This window comes from Equus przewalskii, chromosome 6 (assembly GCF_037783145.1).
Source record: "Equus przewalskii isolate Varuska chromosome 6, EquPr2, whole genome shotgun sequence".
In the NCBI taxonomy this organism is placed as follows: Eukaryota; Metazoa; Chordata; class Mammalia; order Perissodactyla; family Equidae; genus Equus; species Equus przewalskii.
Genome location: NC_091836.1, coordinates 82,360,220 through 82,372,254, shown reverse-complemented (window position 1 = coordinate 82,372,254; position 12,035 = coordinate 82,360,220). Strand labels below are relative to the sequence as shown.

Sequence of the window (12,035 nt, the reverse complement as noted above, 5' to 3'; positions counted from 1 at the left end):
GACAGCAAATGAGGCATCAGGAGTTTGGTTTTGATAACACATGAGGCTAAAGGGCTCAATTATATAAATAGTTCATGCTCCTCTAAGGCAAGAACCTTTCAGCTGTGGATATGCCTTTTTGCTTGTTTCTGATGCGCACACATTCCTGTAAGACCCCAGCAGGAGGACTGCGGGGCGTGGGCTCCGACTCGAGCTCCATTAAGCCTCTCTGTTCTTATGTGAGTTGGGTCACACCATGCGCCTCAACAGCCTACTCTATCAGCAGAGATCATAACAACTTCCCCACAACTTTGCTCTAAGACTAAAAAGAGCAAAACACTTTGGAAACATCGAGGTCACCTCACTTCTAATTCATATAGACGTTAGTTTGATTCTTCAATTCTTCTGCCTTACCAGATTTCCACGCAAACACCAGCATGTTGATTGAATAAATGAATCGGCGAGTGAGTGAACAGAAGCTCTAGGGACATAACAGGTGAAAAGCTCTGCTCTAGAACCTTCCAGAAATGTTTATCTTATTTAGGAAGTTGAGGTTCGACAAGGCTAATAGGTGACACATCTTTGCAGGTGCAGTTTGGGTGGATTCCCAGTTTTCTTACTCTCTGGTATTGGATCATCAGCCTACCTTTCTTCCTCCTCGACAGCCCCTTGCCCTCCACCCCCACCCTATGATGGTGGGATATTTAGTTGACAGCAATGAGAAAGTTATAAAGCTGCTGCTGAGAGGAGAGTCAAGCCTTCCAACAGGGGAAACATAGAACATATTAAAAGGTTTTTCTAAGTTTAAATTCATTTCTCTATTAAGAAGTAAAGAATTTTCTGGAAGAAGGATTGGGTGGGGGGACAATCTAAACATTTCACATGTGACTTGAATACCATAATTATTCTGAAAAGTAGGCTGCTGTGAGGCTGCCCACCACTAACAGGTGCATGCGCAGTACCTGGCTGTAGTTGAGGATCTTGAAGACAGACTCCGAGACAAAGAGGATCTTCCCTCGGTCACATCCTACGACAAACAAAAATCCATCTGCTGCCTAATCAGGAGAAATGCACAATCAATTTCTCACACTTCAAGAAACATGATGTGTAATCACTCTGATAGCAAATAAGGATTCATTTTCTAAGTATCAGCCACTATAAAGGGCACTCGACACTTTCACAGGCATCCTGAGAACAGGATGTTTAAAACAAACGCCTCACGAGAATAACAGCATTCTCTCTAAGGCAGCTATATACACCTGTGTCATCTAATGGTCACGGGGGAAAGTCCAGTTAAAGTAAATTCTATTGCAAAGTAGAATTCAGCTTAAGAATTCCCCTTTGACTGTGTGAATGTCCAGAGATGCCATATTTTATTGCTCTGATGATAATAACTCTATGTAAAATCACAGAATCTGACACTGGAAAAAATTTTTAAGGTCAGAATCCCCTCTCCAGTATCTTGGCCGCCATCTGTCCTCAATGTGAACATCTCCATGCACAGGGAGCTGTCTCCAGAACTGTGGTTCAGGATTCGGAGGGGTGGGGTTTTGCTTTGGTTTGGTATTTTTATGCCGATGTCTGGAGTGGGGCTGGATCACTTGTTTTAACCCCCACTCTATCCCCACTTCTTCCCCAAAGTGATCCTAACGTTCACAGCGTTGAGAACTAGTGCTCTCAAGTGTGATCCCTTATCCAGCACCGGCTGTTTGTATCCTAAGTGAGACAAGAAGGCAAAGCACAAATTTCCCCTTAGGTTCTTTTTACCTCTTCTTCACAATATAAGTAAAAATCAAAAGTGCCAACAAAGACAGGTGTAGAGAAGGACAATATTTGTTAGGCAGACTGAAGCAGATAAATACCAAAGCTATCATATCTGAGAGCCTAGAATATTTTGTCTATGCGTGCATGAATCCTATCCACAACTTTCCAGATGGACAACCACTCACCTCCTGCTGGGGTCTCCCCAGCGACGGGGAGGGTGGTCCCCAGTCTATCATGTCTTTGCTCTTACATTCAGCTCCCACACTTCTAATACACCATGGGTCAATATCTCGCTTTATTCACTAGTGCTTAGTCTGTTCTTTGGAAAAATACAGAGAAACTCCACTCCCTTTTCCAAAAAGGGCCTTTAGGATATAGTTTAATTTAAAAAATTAGGAAACATATTCATGTGCCAGAAGGGAAAAGAATGGTTCACGTAGTCGCGCTGGGATAAAAGAAGAGAGCAAGAGGGGAACAGAATCACTACTGCGGGGAGAAGCTGGCAGGCCACCCAGGCAGACGGGGACAGAATGATCCTCGCCTAAGTCAGCCCTCTCAGCGGGCCCAGGGCAGCGGAGGGCAGTGAGGGGAAGGGACTTTCCAGGCACCGCCAGCTGGAAGCTGCATTCTGTCAAAACATGGGGCAATAATGACTTCTTCACTTGCCTTGCAGACATTCTTACAGGGAACAAGAGAAGTGTTTTGAGGCTTTTCATTGATGAAGTGATGTGGCATGAAAGGTACCTGGAAGAAGGTGACTGTGACATCCTGGAGGAAATGCTGGGCAGAGTCAGGCCTGAACCAACGCCACGAGCAAAGTGGGTTCCAGCACATCCAGGGGAGAGAGAGTAGGTTCCAAGGCCAGTGCACACGGCAGTGTGGGGGGCCCTGCTTCACTTGGGCTGCTGACCACCACTGGGGCCAGGAGCCGCGGCCGCAGGGACAGCTGAAGAGCAGAGGTGTGAGAGCACCAGGAGCACCATGGGGCCACAGGGCAGTCAGGCTCGCTCTCGGGGCGAAGGCTGTTGGTTGATAGTGGCCAAGCCCTGGTAGGGTCTGCCTAGTTTTCAAAACGTGGGGGAGCAGAGTATCTAGACATTATAAACTGATCAGGTTGGGTGCCCCCTGACACACCATGTGTTAAAGACAGATATTCTGAAAGGTCTCAGTCAAGGAAGCAATTAGTTAGATCTACGTAGGCAAGGAAAGTGGAAGTCCAGTTCCTGCCTCCAGACTGTTCAAAGACCCTCTGAGCGACCTCGCCTTCCGCTGAAGCACATTCCGCCGAAATGGGCACCTAGGAGTGGCAAGGGATGGGACAGTACTTCACAGCCACCACACGTGCCAAAGGAGGACGGGAAGTTTCATCAGGGAAGACAATCACCATCAGTGTGGTATGAAACAGAAGAGCAGAAACGGCAAGCCCAAGATGAAGTATTTAGCTTGAATAGCATTAAAATCTCTGCTCTATACCCTGATAAGTGTGGGCATCTGATAGGAAATTATTTAGAAAAGCAGCAACAAAAAAATTATTAAGCCATTGTTATTACCAAAGGAGCTTGTTTTATATATATATTATATATTTTATATATATAATATATATAATAAATATATATATATATTTATTTTATATATATGTATTTTTTTTCCTTGAAAACATCAAATTACCAGGATGGTAATCAATTCCAGCTACATAATTTGTAGGGCTCAGTACAAAATGAAAATGCAGGGACCCCTGTTCACAAACTATGATTTTGGGGGCCAGCCTGGTGGCATAGTGAAGTTCACATGCTCTGCTTCGGTGGCCCAGGGTTTGCGGGTTTGGATACCAGGCGTGGACCTACATACCACTCATCAAGCCGTGCTATGGTGGTGTCCCACATACAAAATAGAGGAAGACTGGCACAGATGTTAGCTCAGGGCCAATCTTCCTCCAGCAAAAATAGGAGGACTGGCAACAGACGTCAGCTCAGGGCCAATGGTTCTCACCAAAAAGAAAAATTTTTTTAAATTATGATTTTTTAAGATGGTGACAGCAGAGCATTAAACCAAGTGCTGAGCCCTGTGTGACTGCACAGGTTGCACACCCATGAAGCCGGCCTGGTGGTTTCTCTAGAGATGCTACAGACATAGTTTATATCTTAACTTCAGCAAGTTCTCCCTGAGGATAAGGACATATGTATGAAAAAGGATGGAGAGGTGAGGGCAGAGTTGGGTCTGAATATCTGTGCCCTGAGAGGGGAACCAAAGGACCATCACTAACTTGCTGGGAAGCCTTGGCCCCACCCTAACATGTGTATCAGTGATGGATGTTCCTAGAACAGTGCCAAGCACATACAGTAAGAACTCAAAAAGTGTTGGTTGAGTTAGTGAATGAATGAAAATGAAAGACACAGAAGGCATGCCTATCAGATCTACAAGTCACATGAAGCCTCGAAGCATCGCTAATGACAAGCTAGAATGTGGGACCAGCCAATAAATAGATCTTGACAGAGATAAAAGAGAAGTTCGAAAAAACAAACTGGACCTATGCAAGATGGTAAAAACCTGTCCTAACCTCTAATAATTCATGTACAAGAGAGCTGGGGAGGAGCAGTATTACAGCTGCCCAAAATGTTGCACTAATATGCTGGCTTCTACGGCAAGTGGGGGCACCAGCCTCTCTCCACCCCAGGCCACCCGGACCACAGCTGAAGTTCTGTGTTGGATTGTGAGAACCACTTCTGGAGGGAAATCTAGCAAATGGTTGTGGCTCTGGAAAGTGTGTGTGGAAAATGCTGTTGGGGGCCAATTCCCAACCCTCTTCTTCTCTCTTGCCTGCCTCTACTATGGAGGCTGGAAAACCTAAATCCTTGCTCTGCAACCTGCCCTGCACCTAGGGGTGACCAGGTGACATCTTCTGGATAAGCTGAAGTCCATTACTGGGCTTCCAGGAAGGTGGATCCTTTCCCGATAGGCCTTTCGTGGCCTGGAGCCTCTCCTGCCCCTTTTTTCTGGCTGATCTGGCTACTCAGCCCTGGCACAGCCATCTTGCCACACTGAGGAAACAAGCTGCATGCTGGCTCAGCATGGTGGCAAGAGAAGACAGAAAGAGCCAGGGTCCAGCTGACTGCACTGAGCCACTGCACCAACCGCGCACAGCCTACCCCAGGACCAGCTGTACTTGAGAAACAAACCCTACTTATTCATCAGGTCTTCTGTTCCTTGCAGGTGAAAGCTTTCCAATTCAAATAGCACATCATGAGGGGACGGATAGAGGATACTGGAGTAAGCAGGCAGGCCAGACTTACAGAGGAGCCAGGTTACGCTGAAAATGGGTGGTGATAATGCAAAAGTCCAGCTGGACTAGCCTCTATCCTGGGGCTTTGCAAACATCTGCTCAAATAAGGGTGCCAAGATTTTGTAGAGGGCTTAGCAAGCGAGGTCAACCTGGCTGTGTGGGGACGGGGGGCAGGCATCTTTCCTTTTAGTTAGGTTTCTCTATTTTTCTTCTTACGATTTGCAAAAGGACACATTTCTGAATTCGGTTTCTTTCCCTTCCATTTCCAAATGAATCTCACTCTACCAGAGCACGTCCTGGAGCCTTGCACAGACCCAATTCTGCACAGAAGCTAGGTCCCCATGGTGCCACCTCAACTCCCTCACTGCAGAGACTAGCAAGACGAATGTCGAGTTGCAGTCAAGCAGGTGGAAGCATCGCCTCCTCCATTTATTTTCCTCCTTGAACCACAAAGTTTTTGGAAGTATTGTCGTTTTGAAGGGATCTTGGTGTAAAGATTTGGGTGGATGTTTCTGTGCTGGTGGTTAAGTGAGGATAAGAGTAATTCTCAATTATTATAAGTTTCAGTCTGTTTCTAAAACCTTCATGCAGGAATGTGATTCCTTTTTTTTTTTTTTTTAAGATTTTTTAATTTTTCCTTTTTCTCCCCAAAGCCCCCCTGGTACACAGTTGTGTATTTTCAGTTGTGGGTCCTTCCAGTTGTGGCATGTGAGATGCCACCTCGGCGTGGCCCGATGAGCGGTGCCACGTCCGCGCCCTCGAACCAGTGAAACCCTGGGCCGCTGAAGCGGAGCGTGGGAACTTAACCACTCGGCCACAGGGCCGGCCCCCAGGAATGTGATTCTTAACTACCTCCTATTTTTAACAAAATCCTGCCTCTTCTGATTTCAAGTCACAGTAGCATAGACCTCTAACTTTTGCCTAAGCAAGGACAGAAGAGGAGGAGGACGGTCTCGAGGAAAGACTGTGAAGATTGTCCGAACAATAAGATGAAGGCAGAGACCGGAAAGAGGAAGTGGGCCTAAAAACTCAGTGTTGAGACATCAAATTCCCCCATGCCGGTACTTAACCTGAAATCTGTAAAAATAAATGTGTACAACAATCCCATAATTGCAACATACCCTGAGAATGAGGTGTTTCAGTTCATCATCTGACAGAAAAGTTGGTTTGTAGTTTGCTTCTGTGTATGGATTGGTGGCACCTTAGGGAGAGAACAGAGAAAGCTGGGGTACTTTATATTCAGAAAATGTCTTATTCCACTTCACTGCCTCACACCTTCCAGAGGCGGCCCACTCCCCACGCCCTGGGATTTCAATTTTGTCGTCTTTTTCCTTAACTGAGAGGGCAAGATCCGGCTTTGGACAGAATCCTGTAACGCCAAAGAGAATTCCACTGAAAAGAACCCTGCTGCCCACAGGAAACTTCACAAGCTTGCTTTTGTCACTACAGGGAAAACCAGGAGATAACAGAAGGGAGTTAGAAGTCTGCTTCTAAGAGAGAAGGCAGCTCTAGAAGCATAGTGGTGGAGGCCCCGGGGGGGGTGCCCTCCTCTCAAGATCTCTATTAAATGGGTTGTTTAGGAGGCCCTCACATCACCACTCTACGTGTTCTGGGGAAATCCTCCAGTCTGCCAGCCCCTGAGTAAATAAATTGGAGCAGGCACTGAGGGCGAGCCCCTCTTCAGCAGGGAGGGGTTAAAGCAGCTTGGCAACCCAGGGAAATGCATTACTTCAGCAAATGCAACTCGAGCTCCCAGGACCGAAAGGGGACAAGACTTATGTTTAAAAGGCTGTCAGTGTGGCATCTTTCAGGAGAACAATGACTTAGAGAAAAACGCCAGCAGTCAATGACTTGGAATCTGCAGAATGGTTAGTAGAACAGTGAAGAGATAAAATGGAACGGAGCCATAACAATTCAAAGAACCAGAGGCACGGAGGGAAACGGAATGTGTCCGTGACTTTCAGATCAACTAACAAGGCGCGGATGACTGATCCACATCCTTGCTTTCTATGATAACTCGAGATTTGCCACTCGTTTCCTTTCAATTTAAGAGAAATTAGCTTATAACAATTTAATCTCTACCACCTTCGCTAATAATAATTTTTAAATGCCATTCTCCAAGCACAGGATACAACATTTATATTTTTGAATAATGATCAACACTCAGACAAAACCAGCTTCTTATGTCTGGTGCTTTATACAAATAAAAAGATGCAATTCTTTTACCACGCAGGTCAGAGATCTGACTGAGCGCCCACTTTCCAATTTCCTCAAATAGTCCAAGATGAGCTGTGGAAAATTCCAGGAACAGGATTCACTAAAAGGTCTGATATGTTTCAGATTTCTCCGGTGGTTTGGGTAAGTCACTTCCACATTTCTGCCTCTGTTTTCTCACCCTCCCCACACTCAGAAAAGAAGGAAAATACTGCCTCCCTCATAAAGAATCTATCTGGCTTGGGAAAATTCCAGGAAGATGAAAATTTTATCAGTGTTCATTCCTGACAATAAAACGCAGCAAGAACCATCAGCGAGTGACTCACTCTTCAAATGAACCATGACGAATTTTCCTCTTAAAAACTGAAACCGACTTTTCTGTGTCACCAAGTGCACCTGCATTTCTGATGCTGATTATCGTCCGGGTGGGGTCCAGGCACACACATACGCAAGCTGGGACATCAGCGGTGTCCTCTCTGATACGCTTGTAGCCTGATTACATACCCAGCCTCTGCCCTCTGGGGATGTGGGGCTGCAAAGTCGCATCTTGATACTCACATAAGCTCAATAATCACTCCACTTGGCATCATGTTTATTGGTGAAAATTCTAGGCATATTGCTCAAGGCTACACATTTGCAAGTCATAAACATTTGCCTTAGGGTCTGAGGAACATTCTAGGCAAGGGCGGTAACAAGTGTGGGCAAGGGCATAAAGGACAATAAGGCTCAGGGTCTCACCTCGTAACGTCTTCATGTGCTGAACGGCCATCCTCAGCACAGTAAGTTTATCTAATTTCCTGGACATTGCGTTGCACGTTGGTACCAATGAAGCCAATTCATCAATAAAACTGTTCATTTTATCCCGACGCCTCTTTTCAATCTGACTGTGAGCTTCCCTGAACAACAATATAAAAAATGACTTCTATAAAATATAACTGAGCATCAAGGAGACCATGACAAAAATAAGTTATAATTGATTTCAATATTCATCTGACAGGGCAAATTTAGAATGTGCAGAATGGTTCAAACTACACTTTTTTTACTAAAGTCACCAAAAGTGGCCTCACTGCCAGGTCAGTATGAGTTTCTTTTATGCTTATATCATGCTTAGAATTAAGGAGAAATAGTACAAAAATTGTCTTTTCAGAGTAAACTGTATTGTTAACTTCTCATTTCTTTTCCTCTCGGCTTCTGTAAAGTTAGATTTGAAGATGAGGGTGGAAAGAAAGAGAAGGGAGCTGGAGGTCTCAAAGAACAAAGCATCAAGATCAGCAATCAGCAAGGGCCCCATGGTCCCCAGGGAGCTGGCTCTGAGGTTTGTGAGAAGCCCGCTGTGTAGCCTGTCAGAGACTCACTGATCGAGTCAGCAGGTCACTAACATAGTTGATTCCTTAGTGACTGAGTCACTAACACTGCCAGCCTTGGATCAACCATGACCCCACCTAGATAGAGCAGATGCCACATCTGTCCCCAAGAGCTTCCTCGAAGAAGGTCACACTCCTCCCTCCCAGGAGTTGCTGCCTGCTGAGGCAGGATGACACTTTGACTGGTACATTCTCTCCCTGGCTGGCCTACACCTGCCGTTGGTGACCGTGCCCCTAAGGGGATACATCAACAGTGGAAATGTAGTTTGCTGCCATAGCAACAGAGCCTGGGACCCCCTGCCAAGGCTGGTCTGCGAGGAAAAAGCTAGAAGTCTCAGGTCAGCCAAATTCTGCATCCCCTGGTTCTGTGTCAGGACACAGCCTCAGATGGCCCTGGAGCTAATGGCAGGAGAGCTGAGGACCCACATGGAAAGGGGTCAGCAAGTGCGGCAGGAGGCAGGAAGGACTGGGTTAGAGAATCTACTCAAGGGAGCAGAGCATCTGCCTTGTCTGGCCTTCAGCTGCAACTTGCAGGGCAATAAGGGCCCTTTCAGAGGCGAGGGGTGGGGCCGCCCAAGAACTGAATCACCAAGCCGTTCTCCTCTGGAGGGCCGAGTCAGGAAGGAGGAACCTGCCAAGACTGGGGGAAAACTTGAGCCTTGATTTATTTTCTCCGAAGTCCCCTTCAGGTTAAACGTGCAAGACAGCAAAGAGGGAGGCCAGCTCAGGCTGGAGGGTGAGGGGCAGAAGGCCACACCAAGCCAAGGCCCGCTACCCCCTTCCCTATTTCGTAAGGATGTGACAGTGACGGCAGGACTATTAGACGGGGCCCAGACACACAGAGCCGCCTCACCACACTCTAAGAGCCCAGAACCAGGACAGTTTATAGAGGGCCAAGCCTACCTGGCGTTTTTGATCCTTCCTTGGTGCTCTGTGTACTCTAACCTGAAAAAAAAGCAAAAGATGACAACACAATCCTCTGGATTTTAATGGCAAAGTTATACATCTCTATTTTGTTCCCTGTTTAACCCCTATCATCCCGACACAGAAGGGTCTTGGTTGGCACCATATTGGGGGCTGGGGTGAGAGTGTCTTGAGGCCAAGGGCTCACAGCCTCCTTGCCTATCTCCCATCAAGAACATGGGTGGAAACTGCACTAAGTGATAGAATGTGTAATCCTGCAAGGAAAACGGCTCTAAGGACAGTGAAGTTCAAACAACTAGGGTCATGGTACCTTCCATGAGGGTCGTCTTTGTCTGTGTCCATGCTTTCTCTGAAAAAACAAAAGAGAATGTGACTGTTAAGAAAGACACACAAAATAGCTTCTTACCATTACACGGAAGGCTCTCATTTATCCAGAAACCAAGCAATTAGAAAGCTCAAATAGCCATCGTATTGATTATTGACGTATAATAGTCAAACAAACAAACAAAAACAACTTGAACCTCCTATAAGAGTCAAACTGGTTTTCCAGATTATCAAACTAAAGTTATACACAGTCTCCAGGAGTTTGCAGGTTAACATATTTTACCATATTTTGACTGTTTGAAAATTGGGAATATATATATATCATTTATGGAAACTTAGTTAACCAGAATATCCAGATAACGATAATACCTTTCTCCCCCCATCATTCTGGATAAATGGAGTTTATTAATTTGCAAAAAATATCAAGCGTCAAATGTACGTGTGCATACACGTAGATATTTGGTGGGGGGCGAGGTGAGGAGGGGGACTCGAATACTAACGGAGCAGAGCCCTGAGGCAGCTTTGCAAAGGCACTGCGGCCCATCCCCATTGTCTGGTTCTCAGTTAGGCCCGAGGAATCGGGAGAGAGGGAGGAGTGGGGCGGACAGGTGTGGAACCCTGTTTGGCCACAGAGGGTCCTGGGTCACTGCAGGGATCTGACCCCTTCACAGCCTCTGGAATCCAAGCTTCACGGCACCTGGCAGTTCAGTGAAATCCTCTGGAGTTTCGGGACTGAAATCCTCAGAGGAAGGAATTCCAAAGCCCTTGGGATCAGCTCACCTCCTTCTCCACCCCTGAATTTATCAGGAGGGCACTGACCGCCACCTGGGCCTCTCCCCTTTCTCCTCTCTCCCATAAGAAAGGAGGGATTATGGCCCTTCACACATCATAATCTCAAGGGCAAAAACAGCTTTCTCAGGAGCTCTGAATTACATCATGGGCGTTCTAGAACAGTGGTTCCCAACCAGGTGCCCTTGATTTCCTCACAGGCAGAGAGATTCTCTGGCTAGTCCTAAGGGTCAGAGGAAATCACACAGGCCACACAGGAGAACGAAAACTCCCCCTCCCCTTTTATCTGGACTTGTCTCTGTTCACTGAGGCCAACTGATCATCTCAGGTGAAGAGAAGCTCACCCGGCAGGGAGGTATGACTTCAGGACATTAAAATAATAGAGAAAGGGGTTACAGTTCCTTCAGTAATAGGATCTCCATGAATTGCAAAAGATTTGCAAACTGGGGTCTATGAGGGAAACCTGAAGGTCTTGGACGGTGACACGGTTGGAAACCACAGGTCTAGACAGCAGAGGTCTCACAACATGTCAATGGCTCCATTAGCACCTGCCCGAGACAAGGGGATCTGGTCTCCCTCAGGAGTTACCGCTAGGGAACACCCTCTCAGTCCTCACACCCGCTCTCCATCCCCTGGGTGTTTGCTCTCTTCGCCATCTGGGATAACTTACAGATTAATCATAGCATCTCCTAGTGGGCATCTGACCTCCAGCCACTGTGCTCCCCAAATTCGACCTGTGAACTTCAGCAGAAAGGACATCTGCTGGAGGGGGGTGACCTCCTTGGAGATTTTCCCTCATTAAACAAAAGAAAACCTCTTAAGTGGACATTTGGGTAAGATTCCACGCAGATGCCTCAACAAAACAGAAGGTGCCTTTGAGAGGTCTGCACTGCCTTATCCCCTAGGTGTTGGTACACATATACACATATAGAAGAGTTGGCTGTAAGTGTGAAAATTTACTTACTCAAAAGAAAAGTCATCAAGTCTAAAAAGAAACAAAAATACTATTTAATATAACAGGTACACGCTAATTTCAATAATGTTTAAGGACAACATCAATGCTCCTAAACTGTTTCCAGGGCTGAGCTCTACTTATTTATTCTGCAAACATAATGAAGAACTGAAGTCTTCCTCAGAGAAAGGCCCCCAGGCGAAGCTCTCTGACACCATTGACAGGACATCCACAGACTGAGCTGTCCTGCTCAAAGGAGCAAAGGAAAGCGAAGAAAGGGGTAAAGGCAGAATTTGGCTTTGAGGCACTTCTTTTTCTCTTGATGTGGAAATCTGGGGACGGGAGGGGAAGGAAATGCCTCAGCAGTGCTGGAGGCTCCCTCCTGCCTGCAGTCCAGGGGGAAGATAAAGGAAAAACCAACTGTGCGGCCAGCGAGAGTCGGATC

General features: G+C 46.4%; 1 protein-coding gene across 50 annotated transcripts in view; it reads right to left on the bottom strand.

Moving 5' to 3' along the window:
- Positions 1–12,035, bottom strand: part of BMAL1 (basic helix-loop-helix ARNT like 1) — a 103,521-nt gene that overhangs the window by 19,840 nt on the left and 71,646 nt on the right. For 21 of the 50 annotated variants that reach the window (XR_011541206.1, XR_011541208.1, XR_011541207.1 and 18 more), the window contains 5 exons: positions 9,836–9,874; positions 9,505–9,546; positions 7,976–8,133; positions 6,145–6,224; positions 942–1,034 (listed from right to left, as the gene is read on the bottom strand). Coding sequence is in view for 43 of the 50 variants with exons in the window: in XM_070624340.1 (XP_070480441.1) it covers positions 942–1,034; positions 6,145–6,224; positions 7,976–8,133; positions 9,505–9,546; positions 9,836–9,874 (412 nt within the window). In the remaining 7 variants the exon portion in view is untranslated. Of the gene's footprint in view, positions 1–941; positions 1,035–6,144; positions 6,225–7,975; positions 8,134–9,504; positions 9,547–9,835; positions 9,875–11,308; positions 11,413–11,602; positions 11,624–12,035 lie in introns of those variants that run through there. The other 29 variants (XR_011541205.1, XM_070624320.1, XM_070624328.1 and 26 more) reach the window with 3 other exon arrangements.